The sequence below is a fragment of the Malassezia globosa genome (assembly GCF_000181695.2).
Source record: "Malassezia globosa CBS 7966 chromosome Unknown mgl_sf_6.1, whole genome shotgun sequence".
In the NCBI taxonomy this organism is placed as follows: domain Eukaryota; kingdom Fungi; phylum Basidiomycota; class Malasseziomycetes; order Malasseziales; family Malasseziaceae; genus Malassezia; species Malassezia globosa.
In genome coordinates, this window is record NW_001849866.1 from 32465 (window position 1) to 50521 (window position 18057).

Sequence of the window (18057 nt, forward strand, 5' to 3'; positions counted from 1 at the left end):
TCTCTTTCTATCACCTACTCTACAGTAAAACATAGTATTTTGTATATACATGAGCCTCGCATCTACCGACGAGCGCCGCCGCGTCTTGAGCCACTGCTGACACTACCTCCTCCTCCTCGGTCGCCACCACGACGGCGCGATTTGTCTTTCGTCCGATCGACATTGCCACCATACCAGCCACCAGGACCAACAGGGAAAGGTCGAAAACCCATGTCCATAGGAGGAGGCACCGCTGTGCCCCCTACAGGAAGAAGGCCTGGCTGGATTGGCGTAACATAGCCATGGCTCGATGGCGTCTGATCCCGCACAACACCACCCCATGGCCGCATAGGCCGTGCTAATGGAGGTGCGCCAGAAACTGGTCCTGGTGGAGATGAAATTGGTGCTGGACCTGGTGGCGTTAGCGGAGACGGAGCACCAAGAGGAACACCTGGCATGGCAGGTACAACTGGTGGAACGGCAGTCGTACCGGGAGATGCACTACCACTGAGTGTGGACAACAAATTCTGTATGGCATCAGGCTTAACGTTGAGGAGAGCGTCAAGGGAAACAGGCTGGACGGATTGTTCGATTGATCGAGGATGTGGCGGAGCGCTGGGCGTGTCTACGACCTTCGTGCGGCCTTCCAATGCTGATTTGAACAGCACGAGCACGACAAGGAGTACATTTGCAGGACGTTGAGCATCCCAAGCTTTACCGAGACCCTCAGGATGTATCTGCTTGAGCCATTCCGGCACAGGCATATGAGAGAGAAGCGGCGCGATGTAAAAGTCCTTGACAAGAGAGCCCTGAGCACCGGGGGCAGGCGTCAGGACACCAAATCGCTGTTTATCAGCAAAGTAGTGTACAAGCTTATCGAGTGCTGGCGAGCCATGCAGTGTTGAGACTGTGGACGTATGACGTTCTGACGCAGCTGTGGCGCCGCCAGCGTCAACTAATAGCACGACCATCGTATTGCGAGGTGACAGACGAACTTGCAACAGATAGTCGATGGCCGTCTGGCTTGGAAGACGACCTTCAACAACGCGTTCCTGCGTGGGGAAAAAGTCCTGCCATGCAGGTGCATCTACGGCGAAGGTAGGTTCAGTCAGTTGTCGCGCATGTACATAAGCAGACGTGTACTCAGGCATGGTGATAACACCGTCCCAAACCACCGGGCAATGGTCAATAGGACTCTTACTTGCAGCCTGAGATGCACGAACAACAAATGCATCCGGTGGCGGCGTACCAGGAGGCGTATGTGCTTCAGAAGCAGCCTCGGGTTGTTCGTGATCTAAGAAAGAATCAATGCAAGTATCAGCCTGGGCATCTGCCTCGAGACCGAACTCAGAGCTGCCATCAGCTGCAGCAAAGTTCGTAGGCTCAATGTCGTAGTTCGAATTGGTCGACGTTTCAGTATGCTGCTGCCTCTGAGACGTATCCCAGACACCAGAAAACGAGATAGGCTCTGGTGGGACCAAAACGTCAGTACCATCCTGTGACGGCGTACGTGACGGCGATATAGGGACGCGCTGATCGGACTGATCAGATCTATGTGTTGATGCAGCGACGTTCGGCTTCTCGAACGAGTCGTTCGAGCCTGAAGTGTCACTTGCCACACTAGCAGATCCTGGCGCTGATAAGGTCACGTGTTCATTCGTAGAGGACGTAGATGGCTCTGGCCCTGTGTGAATGGTGGTCGAGGTAGATAAACCCATGTCACCTGGAGCAAACGACATCGAAGCATCTCTCTCGATATCGACTTCGCCCTTGTGCGTGATTTTCCGCGCAGGACCATTTGCTTGGTCACGGAGCACGGCTTGATGCAAAGCGTCCCGCTTAGCTTTCTCTGTAGCTTCGCGAATAGTATCATTAGCAAGAGCCTCGTTAGACATATGAACAATATCAGCAGCGGGCAGATTGCCTGAGGTGATGCGCTCATGCAGAGATGTGTTCCGATGATCTTTCACATTGAATAAAAGGGACCGGAACTTTTCCTTGTACGCCCGTAGCGCAGGGTCTTGGCCATATACACGAAACAACTCGGCCTCTAACTGTGATGCGTACTCATGTGGTTTGGTTGGCTCTGCATTTTTTGCGGAGAAAAGCGGTTCAAATATCGATGTAAAAGTCGTGAGAACGTGCTTGCGAACAGGATCTTGACCCGACACGGTCGTCCGCGCAGCATTTTTTGTTGAACTAGAGGTAGATCTCCGATACTTATGCGAACCAGCTCGTGAATGTGTTGCTGTGCCTTGATCAGAAGCGTCATCATCAACCCCATCGCTAGATGGTTGAGGATCAACGGCATCGTCACCAGCTAGTTCAATCCTAGCGTCTGCATCCATAGAACGATGGTTGTAATGTTCGTCCTCTTCTCCTTTTTCATTCTCCGGGTGTTGATACTCGGGGTCTTGTTCCGCTTGCTTCTGAGGTGCTTGTTCTGCCTTGTTACATTCATCGCACACGTATTCCTGGATTTGGTCTGCAGCACGTTTTGATAATCCCACGCATCTGAAATGATACCATTCGCCACAGTGGCTACAACATATCATTGGTGATCCATCGTTGCCCTGACGGCATATACAATACACGCTATTGTCCTCATCATCGTCTTCGTCTTCGTCGTTGTCACCAACCTCTCCACCTTCTTCCTTTACTCCTTCTGCTTCTGCTTCGTTGTTCACAGATTTCGATGCGCGCGTCCGTTTCGCTGCATCATGACCCTGTGAGCCGCGATGCCCACGTTTACGAGACACGGCATGTGCGGTGGAATCTGGCATGGAATCTGGTATATAGCGCGTGGCTGGACGTTTTATGCGCGAGCCACGACGCAAAGGCGCAGCTGACGCGTCCTCATCCACACCCATCTACAAGGAACGAAGAATTGGCACACGCTACTACGGAGGTGAGACACCCGAACCAAAAACAAAAAAAAAATACCAGCAACGGGGGGCAATGGTATTGGCGATGGATAGTGTGACGATGGAATCCGTGACTTGTGTCAGCCCTCCAGTTAGTCAGCCAGTCAAATTCAAGTTCCCTGCGTTTCTGCACAATGGAGGGGAAAAAAAGGAGACAGCGACTCAACGACGCCTCGCCACGCGAATGATGTTCACGTGATCGTTTCTTCGTTCCGGGCACGCAGGGCTGATGATAGACAGGGCGTGGACTGCAGAACCTCGTGAGTCGGACACAGAGTGCGCCTTGTCAACGACGACGAGACACAGCTCGACGAGGAATCCAAACTGCCTTAACGATGGCCACACCCGTCGCAGAAGTGCCAGTGGTGCCGACGCCGCAGGTAAATGTGGTGGTTGAAAAGCCTTCCGCTGAGAAGACGCTCTCGAACTTCTTCACGATGATGGATCCGCTTGTGCGACCCGTGGCGGATACTTTCAGTAAGATGCGTGAAATCCGACGTTCACTCGCTCTCCCTAATCTCGGCACTGTAGAAAAGATGCAGAATGAAGTCAAGATGGTGCAGACCACGAACTTCCAGTTCGAGGGTGCTCGGGCAGACCTGACGAAGGCGCTCAACATGAACCCGATCTTCCAAGTGACGCATGCATTCACGCTCGGTGCAGCAGGAAAGAATGCGTACAACTTTGGTGCTGTGTACGGTGACGAGAACCGCTTCTACCAAGCGGGTCTTGATGACGCTGGAAATGTAACGATGCGTTTGAACCGCCAGTGGCTGCCAGGCCATATCTCGAAGATCCAGGCGCAGCTAGCGCCTGCAGGGGGGCAGAGCTTTGTGCAGCTGGAGCACGACTTCCAAGGCTCTGACTACAGCATCAACTTCAAGGCATTGAACCCGTCGCCGACGAACATGACGGGTATCTACGTGGGTAACTACCTACAGACATTAACGCCTCGCTTTGCTTTGGGAGCTGAGGCCGTGTACCAGCACCCAAGTCCTGAAATTGAAGAAGCAAGCATCGGCTACATGGCGAAGTGGGTCGGTCCGGCGAAGGAGTGGATCGCGACAGCCCAATGGCAGCCCCAGGGTGTCGGTCAGCTCACATACTGGCATCAGCTGAGCGAGCAAGTTGATGTGGCTAGTGATCTCCAGATGATTATGCTGCCGCAGCGCCGCGATGCACAAGCATCACTTTCGGCGCGTTACTCGTTCCGCATGTCGTCGCTGCGTGCGCAGATCGACAGTCTTGGTAAGCTGACGTCTGTGTATGAGGCGCGTATTTCGCCTGCCTTTGCATTCACATTCAGCGGCGAGCTGGATCATCTTAGCGGCGGAGCGAAGGTTGGACTTGGTGTATCGATTGAAAGTGGTGTTGAGCCTGTGGACCCAATGGCCATGCCGTCCATGCCGCCGAGTGTGCCTATGTAATAGAGGGTGTGCAATAGAACAAAACAGATGCGAAAGCACAGAAAGTGTGGACGTGATGGTGGTGTCGGCTGACGGAACGTGTTCCGAGGCGTACATGGAGAAATGGAAGAACGCGTGATTCCCACACCATGCGAAACAACAACATATGCGGGCAATAGAGTTGTGCGTTCGTACGGATAGCTATTCTCATGATCTATTAGTTGTCCAGGAAGTAGACATATGTGGCGCGGCGGGGCTGTGCGTAGCGCGGGAAGAGCATGCCCTGCCCGACCATCTGCATCTCCGCGAGCATGTTCGTCCTCTGGAACGGAATGAAGAACAAAATGCAGACAAACTCGAAGAAAATCATCATCAGCAGCCAGCGGACGAAGACAGGCGTACGAGCTACCAGGTCCGGATGGAACTTGCGACAGTACGTAGACACGACGGTCATCAGACCATTCAGGATGAAGAAGAGGGTCTGCCAACCGTATAAGCCTGGTGAGCCGAAGTACAACAGGTATTCGTGTAGCATGCCCGAGACGAAGAACGTCAGAACTGCCTGCAGGGACTTTTGGAAGAATCGCGCATCGGGTCTGGGGTGCTGTTTCGCAGCACCAACCGATCCATCTTTCTGCTTGCCCTTCTCGTTCGTCGTCGAGTGCGAGGCGTGACGAATGTTGGTGTTCTTTCCACCGAAGACGATCCGATGCAGGACCGAGGCGATCGCACGATTCCAGCGAGACCAGAACGTACGAATATTCGTCGTGAAGAATGGGTTTTCGAACATGGGAAGCTGCTCGACACCAAGGACAACACCGAGCAGGCTCGTCGCCAGATTACCACCAGAGGCGAGAGCGAAGTAGAGAGCAAATCCCTGGATGAACACATTAATGAGATAGGACGGCCACGATTGCTGCTCAAGCATTTGTCGTGGCGTGAAGAAAGGCAGAAGGAGCTGGGAAACGACCAGGGACAAGGCGGCACTGGGAACTTTCTTAAGGCTTGCGAGACGTTGGTTGCGTGGATATCCCTTGACGCGTTTGAACTCATCAAGGTCGGCCTTTTCAACAGGCAAGAGAGTCAGGTGTGAGTACGTGATGGGGAACGTCCACTTTTGCACTTCCTCACGCGAACGAATCTCAAACATGTCCCACGTGAGAAGCGAGAAACGGAAAGCAATGGCAGCACGAATGTAGCTGACAGAGAGAGCCTTGCCGGGGATCATAAAGAAGGGCCACATCATAATGATCGATGACAGGATAAACGTAAAGAAACGGTGCGTCATGGGCGATAGGGAGAGTGTCGATCGGTATAGGAAAATGACGATGAATGACAACACGAAGGTGTCGAAGATGAGACGTGTGCCTTCATCCGCTATGTCCTCGAAGCTGATATCTGGCATCGGATATTCGTACACACGAGCACCCACTGGACCCAGCACACGCGTGAACACATTCTCAGACAAGCGAAGCTGGGGGAACACTTCCAACAGGCGAGGCGTGTGCTTCAAGAGGATGCGAATAGGATTGTATTCTGGAGGCACAGGGAGGCCAGCATGGAACACCTGAAGCTGGGAGAGCGACATGGCGAGCAGGCAGGCAGGACAAATGCAACGTGTGTGATGTGAGAACCGACAAAGGCGTTCGTCTTCGTCGATGTAAGTCGGTGTAAGTCGATGTGTCGGTGTGTCGAGGTAGGATTACGTCCTATATTGTCACGGATGTGTCGATGTCTCCGCCTTTAAGTGGATTTCACACTCGCATGCGCGCACGCACGCACGTATTCAACCAACCCGGTTGCGGCGAGTCCAGCTTTGGCTGCCAGGACAGGCTTAGTGTGCCAGGAACCGGCTCGGCTGTGCACGCACGCAAGCAGGAATTGACCAAACGCTCTGTTGGTTTGTCTGCCATGTGCAATCGTTTGAACCGGTGTATGCATGTGTGTGGCACGGGCCCATGCCTGCAAGGCTGCGTATCTATGGGTGTATTCGGAAACCATCCGCATCAGTATGCATTGAATCGGGATGTGCAGCCCGATGTGCCGTGCCCGACGTATTACGGGTTTCGAATGATCATATCTCATTACTGTTACTTAGGTATACAGGCCGCCAATTCCCCGTTCTCATCAACAGAGCCGGCTCTCGTCTCTCTATGGTGCATTGTTCGTCGGTGCCATAGACCCAAATCCGTGCGCACTGCTTGACCAAGAGAAAATGCTTGATAGTTCCGTATTATGATATAGTCTACACGACCCCCACGTTCACGTGCGCCTGACCGACACACAAGCGCACGCTTCGCGAGTCGCGCCATTCGAATTTTACCTGACGCAGAGTATCGGCCTGTGACAACTGAGCCGCAGGGCCGAGATGGATCTGAATGGAACGACAGTCTGACGAAGGTTCATGGCGCGCACCGAAGCGTGATGGGCGGCGGAACATGTCGAGCACGCCGGCATGCAGCTGCCAGATGAGCACAAGCTCCTCTGCGAGACTCATGGACAAGAAGCGGCGGCCATCAGGAGAAAAGGAACACGCTGTGACCGCACACTTATGGCCATCAAGAACATACAACCGGGTGCCTGTCTTCAGGTCGTACAGGACGACAGGCCCATCGTGTGTACCGACAGCAAGGCGCTGTGTGCCGCCGTGGAAGGCGATGGTCGGATACGTCTGCACAAGTTCGTTGATCATGAGAGTCGCCGACTTTGCGAGACTCGAACGCACCATTGCATGCGTAGGATCGAGTGACTTGACGACGGCTTCGACGAGACGTGGAAGACTTGGATATAGGACAAGAGGTTTTTGATGAATGATAAAGGCCACGAGTCGCAATGTCACTTGGCTTTGTACGACAGATGGCGCATGCAAAATGTCCATCGCGAGCGTACTCATGAAAAGTGTACTGTGCTTCTCGGCGAGTTCAAGTGTCACACGACGCGCAAGTCCGCGCAGCGTGAGCCCCATCAGACGGACGTGCGACGTCGACGCAGAGGTAGATGCAGACGTCGTTGAATTCGTCGCCGACGATTCCTCTTCTGGCTCAGTAAGTGTGGCGATCGCGAACACGCGACGGACCATGTCCACGGTATCGATGTAATGTTGCCATACATGGCATCCCGAACAAAGTTCCAGTGCGATATACGCCTGTAGAGTGCCACGCTCTGGTTTCGCGAGAAAGTGAAGCACCATGTTCGCTACATGCTTCAGTAGAGCAGGGGAAAAGTAAGCATACCGCTCGGCACAAAGCAGGCCAAGAAGAAGAACGGCATGTGATGTGAGAGGCGTCGGACGTCGCGCAGATGTCGGCAGATGCATAGACCAACTTTGTTCCAAGCGTGACAGTACGCGAGCTGGTGCAGCGGCAGCATACGCATGGAACAAGATCTTGGCCGACGTGCGCAGCACTTCGTTCTCATCGAGAATGAACAGAGCAAGGAAGCTCAAAGAAGGGAATACGAATGCAGGACCAGCAACTCGTTGCATGAAAGCAGGTGATCCAAGAGCATCGATCGTCGACTGTGACCGGGCGTCCAACACACGGTTCAGGAGCGCAAGAGCCATATTCAAGAGGAGATGCTGTGCAGTCGCTTCGGGGCTTATGCAAAAGCGCACATAGGGTGCTGTATCGCACGCCATACTCATGCAGCCATGCGCCTGGACGGCGCCAGGTATACCTAGAGGGACAAAGGACGGCGACGGTGTGATCAGATCAAAGATCGGATCAAGGCCCACAGGGACGAGCGTAGAGGTAAGTGGCAGCAAGACACCCTGCACTCTGGCTGCACTTTCGCGGCTAAGAATACATGTGTCTGACATTGCATCAGAGGCCATTGATCCGGTGGACGAGCTTGCCGGAAGACCAGCTGAGGCACCGGGCAGTAGCGCGCGCGTGTAGGACTCAAGACGCGGGGCTAAAGATGGCACATGAAGTGCCAGACGAGCCTGCTTGGATACAACATCCACGGCGCGTCGGACATTAGCCAACAAGATGCCCGCTGTCTCGGCTTGTGCACAGCCGCAGGACGTAAGCATGCCGGTTGAAACGTGTGTGTGACCGATGGCTGGAATACGAGTACATGCCCAGGGAGACGCGGTCGGACCATGAAAGAGTGTGTGAATCGACTCGCCGACCTCACTCCGAACAAGGTCTTGAGTCTCGACATCCCACACACGCACACGATGATGCCCATATTGAAGAAGCAGGCGGTTTCCATGCACGCCCACAAGAGACAAGGGCACATCAGCGGGCGGGAACAGTTGAACAAGGCGCACATCGTCAAGTGCAAGTAATGCACAGGTGCCGTCGGTCGCAACGCACAAGACACAACCAAACAAACGCGACACGGGCTGGACACCATGGAGAGGCACGACTGCTTGGACGGACGATGTGAACCAAGACCACGATGCCTCGATACGGAGCGTGTCGGCGTGCCAAACGCCAATATCTCCCAAGACAGAGCCGCCAATAAGATGGCGCGTGCCGGTACGGGGATTTGTGACACTTTGCAATACAGATACATCGGCGTCCCATAACGACGCAGAGTGTGGCACGGGAGAGCGGTCCTGTAGAACGGCTTGGCTCAGCCAGTTGGACCATGTCGTTATGGAAATACCACCCGACGATAGAGCCAAAAGAATCCGACTGAGACTGTGAGGCCATACGGCCGTCCATGGCAAACGATTGGGTGAGGATTGGGTGGCAGAGGCTGGGTACGTGGATGGGGCTGTGTCAGAGCTGGTGCCAGTGGTGACATTCGCCCCCGGATCACCATGGGTATGGCCCGCTAAGTATTCGGTCTCGTGATCCATGTCCAGGGTGTTCTTATCATCCCCATTTGTATTGGCACATATGAGCTGGATTGTCTCAGGCAAAAAAGTAGCAACGTGAGGCAAAGACGGCCGTGACTCAGTGGCCTTCAGTTGTAGACTTGCAGGCGACATTCGCAGCGTAAGCACATCGTCTACACACACCACACCCAGTAAGGAGCCCAAAATGACAAGACGCTCAGGCCGACTAGGTAATTGGCATGAGTCCACGACTCCGGAGCGGGCATGCCGGTCCATCGAACAGACCAAAGATTTCGTCGTGATTACACAAATGTCTTGCAGGAGAACAAGCTGCAACGCTTTCTGATCCAGTGCGCCGAGTTCAGTCATGCTCATTGGGTGCACAGGCTCCTTAACGACCATAGACGGTGGCAAGGACGGCGGCGCACTGGGCGCGTGGGGACCATGTGAGAGCATATCGAAATACTGCAGCGCCAGTGAATCTTGCCACACATACTTTGTCGTTGCGACCATATGGTGTGACGTTGTGTAAGCCAAAACGAGTGTTGGCGTCAGTGAAGGAGGAGCCGTAGCTGAGGCCGGTGCAAGCGGCGTCGACCATACCGACATCCCAGTAGCATGCAATTCCCAGTCAATAGGTGAATCCCCCTGCAGATCATCCGGCAAGCTTACAAATAAACATGGCACAAGAATAGCGCGTGTCATGTCGACCCATACAATACAAGCACGACTCGCTTGCGGCCAGCTTAGTGCGACGTACGCGCTCGATGCGTCAGAGTCGGCCGTCATTCGAACACGTTGAACACGCATACATCCGACCGGTGCTGGCATGGAGAATGCTGCAGTTGCCACAGTCTTGTAAGTTGATCCAAAAATCTGATGCTCAAGATGCACACACACGACATCACCGGCATCTTCATGATCGTCATCAGCACTATGACCAGCCTGACCACTCTTGTGCTCAGTGCACCGAATCATAGCACTCCCAATAAGCGTCATGAAAGTAGCATCCCATACAACTATACGGCCGGATGCCTGGCACGAGATGAGAAGTGGGTGTGTTCGCAGGTCGTTGTCAACGTGCAATGAGACGATCGCTGAGGTATCCGATGAGTAGAGTCGGTACACACACTTGCACGTGCCATCATGAAGCGCCCAAGTATCAGAAGAGCTTTCTCTCTCGGGTGAAGTGTGTCCACTAACGACTCGTGGTAAAGCGGGACGCGATTGGTTATCGGGAACGGTTCGGTGTGCATCCTGCTTCGAAAGATGCATATCTTGGTGTGGCTCATGGGTGCGGGGCACATAGTGCGGATGATGATCCAGCACTGGATGCTCGATAACTTTGGGTATGTCCGTAGATTGGTATTGTGCCTCCAGCAAATGCTCGGCCTGACCGCCGAAAGAACGCTCGTCTAGCTGGGCTGGTCCAGACGTGGCCTTTGTCATGCCGATCGTTGCACTCTGTGGCGCATGCAATGGGCTTTGAAGTGCACAGTATATCCCCGTCGAGCCCGCAGTACTTCCATCCGATCCTTGAGCACCATCGGCGCCTCGACTTGTGAAACTCGGACTGCAGGTCATGCTTGATTGTTCAGCGCCTGAAGCCGCCGACGTTGTGGGTGAGTACATACTAGAAACAAGCATTTGCAAGTTCCGTCGGTGCTTTTTGCGCGTTATCAACTTATTTTGGTCTTTCGCCGACGATGTCGATGTCGAAGGCGATGTCGAAGGCGATGTCGCTGGCGATGTCGTTGACGAACTGTTCACGCTCAGGTGTATTGAGTTGCATAGAGTTGCACTTACAGATTCAGACGCCATCGAATACGCCGTACGTGAAAAGATGGAAATAGATCCATCACTGCCGCCTACCGCGAACCGCGCCTCTCCTTGCGACGCCGTTGTGCGATCACTCGCTGGGAACACATGGAACCAAGCACTCGACCAAACAGAGCCGCTGCTTTGGATCGATTCCTCGGCGTCGGAATCAGTCTCTGACCAGCCGTCCGCTTCTTCACATTCACTCGCATTCTCTCTCTCATCATTGTTCCGCTGCGCCCTTTCTGTTGCACCCACATGCCGGTGCTGCCATGGTATCCTTGGCGGCACACGCGGCACGCCCATGGGAACAAGCAGCGTGGCTGCATGAGTCATGACGGCAAAGCGCCGATCGAAGCCAGTTGAAGTTTTTTTTTGCTAGATGCGAATTCGCTGTCAACAAATAATAAAGAGATTTGCGCGAGACTCGAACGATCCCCGCTTCGTCAACGATGCGTCACGCTAATGACTACTGCAACTACAATGCGCCAACGCCAGAATGGGTCTGAGCGATGTTGTGAAGCTATGTTACGTAAGCGCGTCTACTAAGGCTAGCTGTTTGGGTACGAATCTGTTGAGAGAGTAGTCATGTCATTGTGCCGACAGACTCGTGCCCTTACAGCGAAAAAAAAAAATAAGTAATATAAAATAAAATAAAGCGAAACCTACGCCACGCCCCGTGTCGCTCGCTCGCTCGCGCACATGAGCGCGAATGCGCGCATGGAAACGCGGGTGAGTTCGGCCGAGATGTACATCTCGCGCGCGTGTTGGTCCCATAGCAGGTGGAACGCGTCATGCAATCAGGCACGTCTTACTACCATGTCGTCATCTGGTACGGGCGGCAAGTCCGGGCCAACAACTGGTCAAAAGCCAGAAGCGCGAAAACCAGTCTCTCAGTCTGTGCGTGCAGGACTTCAGGTATGTATTTGGAAGCTTGATTCCATGACTCACTCTTCTCGCTAGTTCCCTGTGGGACGTATCCACCGCCACTTGAAGAACAAGTCGCAAAACAACATCCGTGTCGGTGCAAAGGCTGCCGTGTATCTGAGTGCCATCCTTGAATACCTTACCGCTGAAGTTCTAGAGTTGGCTGGTTTGTACTGCATAGTTGAAATGTATGCGTGTAGACTGACACGTGCAGGCAATGCTTCAAAGGATCTGCGAGTAAAGCGTATCACGCCACGTCATCTCCAGTTGGCCATTCGTGGCGACGAGGAACTTGATTCACTTATTCGTGCAACAATTGCCGGAGGTGGCGTGCTGCCATATATTCACAAGTCACGTAAGTGTTTAAGACCACAGCTAACGGAGCAACGCAGTTATCAAGACGCCTGGGAAGAAGAAGAGCTCATCAGACTAGATGTTCCTATCCCAGCTTTTCTTTTACCTTTTTTTTGCCGTTGTGTGTTTCTTTCTTTTTCTCTATCTCTTCGAGTGTGCATGCATGTATGCATTCTAATTGAGCGATCAAGATAAATCCCTTGCTTGTGTTACTAGACAAATATGTGGTACATCCATAAACAAAATCCTATATCATAAGGTGCAGTGGGTTCAACCCAAACAGAAACCATGAGAGCAAACGAGGGGCGTTGACATCAACCTCATAGAGATGCAGACTCAGGTCCTTGTACTATTGTGCATCACACTGTGGCACGATAGCGTTGCTTGGTTCATGAGAGGCAGGGAGCCTATGGTTCCATGCGCACATAGCGGCTCGCTCTAGCATATGCAGTAGGGTCATGTCGAGAAATCCACGGATGGCGCAGGACCTTTGATAGGGGAAGACGGTCAGCGGGATTATACCTAAGCAAAGAACGAACTAGGTCCTTCGCCTCCTCGCTGAACCGCTCTGGCATATGAAGATCCACGGCAGCAATCCGCTTGTACGTCATGCTCGCACCGCTTAATTCTTCAAACGGCGGAACACCCTCGAGAAATTCGTACGTTAACACACCCATCGCCCACAAGTCAACAGCGCCTCCATGGGGTTTGCCCTCGACCATTTCCGGTGGTAAATAGTCCAGTGTGCCACACAAGGTAGCGCGTCGATTTCCTGGTGCATGCACACTCCAGCCAAAGTCGGCGATCTTCACTTCTCCACGAATACCGACAAGCAGGTTTTCTGGCTTAATGTCTCGATGAATGACATGCTTCGAGTGAAGATAACCTGAAGGAGCATCAGCGATTTGCTGCCAATATACTTGGCGCCCGTACTTTCATCGAAGCGTCGATCAGGTAGCTTCGAAAGTATTTTGAAGAGCTCGCCGCGCCCGGCAAACTCCAGCATCATGAATATGCGGCCTTGATCATGAAAGTAGCCAAACATGCGCAGTACATTGGGGTGGCGAAGATTCATCTGGATCTCGATTTCGCGCCGCAGCTGAAGATCAACCCTATTCTCGACCAACTCTTTTTTGTATACACATTTGAGTGCAACCACGTAGCCCTGGTTCCCAAGGCGTGCAGATGTCACAGTCTTGGTACGCGCCAGATACACGCGACCAAACTTCCCCTTTCCAAGCGGACGGCCTATTTCAAATTCCGAGAGACTCCACGGACGCGTTGGCTGATGCTGCAAGCCGTCCATAGAGGAATCCATAGCAAGCAAGTCAGCCTCAGACGACGTCTCGCGCCGGCCTTTGCTCTCATCACGTTCAAGACCACCATCATATCGACCCAGATCCAATCGGGCTGTCGGTTCAGTGGACGCGACAGTAGGTGTACGAGTAGAAGACCCTGTTTCAGAATGTCCATATGTGTGTGCGGAAGAGGCCGACGGCACACGTACATTTGACATGGATGTTGTTCGTCCCACCGATTTGTCCACCGACGACGGCACATTGGCCGCAGCATGTTTTGCAGTAAGAGGTGCGCGTGGATAGGAAGAAGCCGGATCATTTTTAACAATAGATTTCAATGGACGTGGCTGGAATGGCTGTGGCGCAGCCTTGCGATTCTGAGAGGCCAGCCATGTCGTGTTTACCAAGGCCGTCGCTCCTTGACCCCTTGCTTTCATGTCATTTTTTCCATGAATCGACATGGATGACATGCGCGATTCTAATTTAGCTCGATCGCTGTCAGACATGGAAGCGCCTGGTGCAATCCGACCAAGTGTGTCCTGCGAGTGAAAGTAAGTGCACGAAGCTTGACTGCCAGGTACAGTGGGATCAACACTTGCCAACAGCAAGAAAGACCCCCGAACACACGCGTATGATCACGTGAACGGATCCTTGGTCTCGCTCCTCACGGCAAGTCCATAGCGTCAACTGTGCCTGGCGAGGGCTAAAGAACCAAGCAGGCGAGCAAGGCGCACGGTCGAACTGACATCGCCATGGTGTTTTTCTACACGTCGACAGGTACGAAACACGCATAAATTCAGCTTACATTCGCGTGTAGCATATGATCCACCCGTGACAATCTACATGGGTCGAGATAAAGTAGAAAGCAAGTACGACTCGGCTGACACAAATAGACGAAGATCTGATCCGGCATGGGTTTCCAGAGGTACGTATAGTTGCCGGTGAGTCTGTGTGGCTCATTCAAAAAAAAGGATGTCTGGTTTCACGTCGACAAGGTGAGTGTTACTCGGCACTCATGAATGGTGAAGTTGTCCTCCGCACACGTGTATCTTCGTATGCCTGAAGGAATGGTTTGGACATCCATCCCAGAAGCGTTGCTTGAGGACTGCGCTCAACTGGTAAAGGCCAACTCAATAGAAGGTATGTGCCCATGTCTGGTCTTTTTATTTCTGTACGTCTTACAAGACAGGAAACAAAAAGAACAACCTGACCATCATTTATACACCTCATGGCAATGTCAAAGTACGTGTGTGTGCATTACGATGAGGGCGTGCTCATGGAAGAAAACGGGCGATATGGCTGTGGGTGCTGTTTGTTTCCACAATGACCGGCAAGTGAAGCGGTTTTACGTGAAAGAGCGCAAAAACGAAATCGTCAACAGGCTCAACAAGACCAAGGAGGACCGCCTCGTTGATTATGAAGCGGAGCGCCAGGAACGCGAACGAGCGATCGGGCGCAAGAAGAAAGAATTTGCTCTGAAACAGGTATGACGCTCGTCTTTCACGCAACTTACACATGCCAATAGCAAAAAGAGACCCTTGAAGCCAAACGGACACACAAAGAACAAGCTGCTGCTAGGGATTACTCAAGCTGTGAGTCCAGCGCACACGCATGCACCTTTCAGATCTTCTAACGACAGTATTTTCTGAAGAACTCATTGCTGAGGAGCAGCGCGCGAAAGAGCGGCGCGCACGGATTCGCGCCGCGCAAAAGACAAAGGAGCGATCTGCGGAAGATGCAGAGTCTGATGACTTTGGGATGGAAAGCGATGACTCATTCATGTAGAAACATTATGTACGCATTGTTTTCGGTCGTTGGTGTCGCGTTGACAAGATGGCCGAGTGGTTAAGGCGGTGGCCTGCTATCAGCACGACGATTTAAGTCGGCAAGCCATTGGGTTCTGCCCGCGTGAGTTCGAATCTCATTCTTGTCGAATTGTTTTTTTAGTTTATGAAATCAAATCCGAAGTTGGGATTTATATTGTCCGGTTCAGAGTCCCCACTTCGTGGAACATGGCTCAAACAGCACGGTGAAGACATATAATGACTACGGATGGCTAATAGAGAATATAAATAGACAACCTCCATGCAAGCGACAGATAGCGTAGTACCAACTGTGGAAGACGATACTCCTAGAATATGCCGTGGTTGATCTCTGTACATGGGTAAGAAACATGAACTCGGATGCGCAATAGTACTACACATACTCGCGAATGTGCCCCAGGACGGACCGCCAAAAATGAGTGTTGTCAGAACCCACTTGATCTGCATGTAAGATTAGCGTATACGAAAGAAATCGCATGCATGGTGCACGTACTGTGACGCTCAAAGAGGCACCCCGGCGAACGTTGACAAAGAGCATAACGAGGGCTTCGATAACGTGGATTCCAATCGTAAGTTGACGGATTTTGTCCATGACGGACGGGCCGCCAACAAACTGGCGAATTCGAGCGCCGATTGTGTTGGGTCGTGCCTGGTCCACGTAGAGGAACATGCTCAGCAGAAACAGGACCTGATAGGCTTCGGGTGGAAACTTATATTGGATGACAGTGACCATGAGTGAAAGAGAAGTAATCAAAAAATGTCAAAAGGTGCGGAGAAAGGTACAATAGTAACACAGCCCAAGGACCTCACTTTAGTCGACTATACTATATTTTTTTTTTTCAATGGTTCGGTTCCCCCAACCAAACACACTTGGAGTAGCGTGGAAAGTCGGATGAATGCCCAACAAGCTTGGTGTGTCTATGCCAAGTCACACTGTGACCAAAACTGCCGCACATAGCTTTCTGCGCGCGCCACGCCAGATTCGCTCAAGACTCGGCGTTTGCGCATAAAGACACACAGGCTAGAGAGGGAGGGAAACGGTAGTGGAGGGCTCGATTGGGTCTGGGGACAAAGCCGGCCAGCCAACAGGATGTATCACGTGCCATAGCCGGCAACCGCCCAAGACTAACCGCATTTTGCCCCCCCCCGGCCCCTACGATTAGGCTAGCAGACGCGTGGCATGCCCTGCACGCGACCAAGATAGGCAGGCCAACAGGCACCAATCGAGCGACCTGCTGACACGGTGGAACTTACAAAGCAAGTGACGCGAATCTAGAGAGCGTGCCACGTACGATCGTTCCTGACGATGGGTGCGGCTTGCTGCATTGGCTCCGCAGCAGGAAGCACCACGTTCGATGGTTCTTTTTTGTCTGCTGCTGCGGGGCTTTTCTTCGCACACACCCAAGGCGTGTTGTCGCCATGGAGCGTCGGTATGGCACTACTACTTGGTGCGGTGATCATGTATGTGGCTCTCATACTTGCCACGCCGAAAGAGGTACAGATGACAGCCGCAGAGTGCACGTATATCACGGCAGAGGAGCCGAATGATCCCACTCCTCTGCCCCGGCTGACGGAGGAGCCCACAGTCCAGCTCACCGTCGTAGTGCCCATGTACAATGAGGCGAAGCGACTCGGGTCGATGTTGGATGATGCACTCACCTGGCTCGAAAGTGTACGAAAGTCGGGTGAGCCGCTAGCACAGCCAGCGCCGCAAGCGTTGCCTAACTATGTAACCACGCCGGCCGCAGAGGCGGCAGCGCCGTTAACACAGCCACTCCGCACGTACGAAGTGCTGCTAGTCGATGACGGTTCGCAGGACAGAACGTGTGAAGTGGCCATGACGTATGCACATGAGCATCCGCTAGCTCCTGGTGCGGAAGTGCGTCTGACGCGTATGCACTACAATCGCGGAAAGGGCGCAGCTGTGCGGCACGGAGTGATGCATGCACGGGGAGCCTTTATTTTGTTCGCTGATGCAGATGGTGCAACGCGATTTTCAGACCTGGCGAAAGTAGCACGGGAAATGAGCCGCATACTGACGCCGATGGGCCAGGGGATTGTGGTTGGATCACGCGCGCACCTCGTGACGAGTGAGGCTGTGGTGAAGCGGAGCTTTCTACGGAATTTGTTGATGCGCTGCTTTCATGTGATTTTGTCGGTGCTGATGCGGCCACCCAGCATCGCGACGATATGGCCGCGCGTGGTTCCATCAGGAGCCAAGGTGCAGAGGCTCCCACAACAGCCCGAGATCCTCGACACGCAATGCGGCTTCAAGCTATTTTCGCGAGCGACGGCCCAGCTGTTGTTTCCACTCGCCCATATTGACCGCTGGATCTTTGATGTGGAGCTGCTTCTCTTGGCTGAAATGGCGTGCCGAGTGAGTGAAGCACAGCACGTGCTTCGGCCTGAGTCCCAGCGTGGAGACGGGCATGATACCCTACTGCGTCTGCCGCTGCCCATTTCCGAGGTTGCTGTGCACTGGACTGAGATTGACGGTAGCAAAATCCACCTCCTTTCCGATTCTATGCGCATGGGCCGCGACCTAATTGTGATCCGACTCAACTACTGGCTTGGTCGCTGGCGGAGTCCGCCTAGTATCTATGCACGACTTTGATAGACGATAAAGTATGGGATAGAAGAAAGACAGGGAGGGAGTGGGGAGGAGTTTGGAGTTTGGAGTTTGGAGGAAAGAGAGAAGGGAAGGGTGCGTGGGGACGATATGTATCGAAGTACTTTCGC

At 53.0% G+C, this 18057-nt stretch overlaps 8 protein-coding genes across 8 annotated transcripts; 3 read left to right on the forward strand and 5 right to left on the reverse strand.

Moving 5' to 3' along the window:
• Positions 1–62: 62 nt before the first annotated feature.
• On the reverse strand, positions 63–2762 carry MGL_2482 (uncharacterized protein; the record flags this gene model as incomplete). Its single annotated transcript, XM_001730048.1, has 1 exon — positions 63–2762. The coding sequence occupies one exon, from the start codon at positions 2760–2762 to the stop codon at positions 63–65; it is 2700 nt and encodes an 899-aa protein (XP_001730100.1).
• A 476-nt stretch (positions 2763–3238) lies between these two features.
• MGL_2483 (uncharacterized protein) lies at positions 3239–4330 on the forward strand (the record flags this gene model as incomplete). Its single annotated transcript, XM_001730049.1, has 1 exon — positions 3239–4330. One exon carries the CDS (start codon positions 3239–3241, stop codon positions 4328–4330), a length of 1092 nt encoding a protein of 363 aa, XP_001730101.1.
• A 196-nt stretch (positions 4331–4526) lies between these two features.
• On the reverse strand, positions 4527–5897 carry MGL_2484 (uncharacterized protein; the record flags this gene model as incomplete). The annotated part of the gene is made up of 1 exon (XM_001730050.1): positions 4527–5897. One exon carries the CDS (start codon positions 5895–5897, stop codon positions 4527–4529), a length of 1371 nt encoding a protein of 456 aa, XP_001730102.1.
• A 657-nt stretch (positions 5898–6554) lies between these two features.
• Positions 6555–11222, reverse strand: MGL_2485 (uncharacterized protein; the record flags this gene model as incomplete). Its single annotated transcript, XM_001730051.1, has 1 exon — positions 6555–11222. The coding sequence occupies one exon, from the start codon at positions 11220–11222 to the stop codon at positions 6555–6557; it is 4668 nt and encodes a 1555-aa protein (XP_001730103.1).
• Positions 11223–11735: 513 nt separating this feature from the next.
• Positions 11736–12392, forward strand: MGL_2486 (uncharacterized protein; the record flags this gene model as incomplete). The annotated part of the gene is made up of 3 exons (XM_001730052.1): positions 11736–11834; positions 11880–12009; positions 12058–12392. 3 exons carry the CDS (start codon positions 11736–11738, stop codon positions 12390–12392), a joined length of 564 nt encoding a protein of 187 aa, XP_001730104.1.
• Positions 12393–12604: 212 nt separating this feature from the next.
• On the reverse strand, positions 12605–12919 carry MGL_2487 (uncharacterized protein; the record flags this gene model as incomplete). Its single annotated transcript, XM_001730053.1, has 1 exon — positions 12605–12919. The coding sequence occupies one exon, from the start codon at positions 12917–12919 to the stop codon at positions 12605–12607; it is 315 nt and encodes a 104-aa protein (XP_001730105.1).
• An 86-nt stretch (positions 12920–13005) lies between these two features.
• MGL_2488 (uncharacterized protein) lies at positions 13006–13965 on the reverse strand (the record flags this gene model as incomplete). The annotated part of the gene is made up of 1 exon (XM_001730054.1): positions 13006–13965. One exon carries the CDS (start codon positions 13963–13965, stop codon positions 13006–13008), a length of 960 nt encoding a protein of 319 aa, XP_001730106.1.
• Positions 13966–16750: 2785 nt separating this feature from the next.
• MGL_2489 (uncharacterized protein) lies at positions 16751–17932 on the forward strand (the record flags this gene model as incomplete). Its single annotated transcript, XM_001730055.1, has 1 exon — positions 16751–17932. The coding sequence occupies one exon, from the start codon at positions 16751–16753 to the stop codon at positions 17930–17932; it is 1182 nt and encodes a 393-aa protein (XP_001730107.1).
• Positions 17933–18057: the final 125 nt, after the last annotated feature.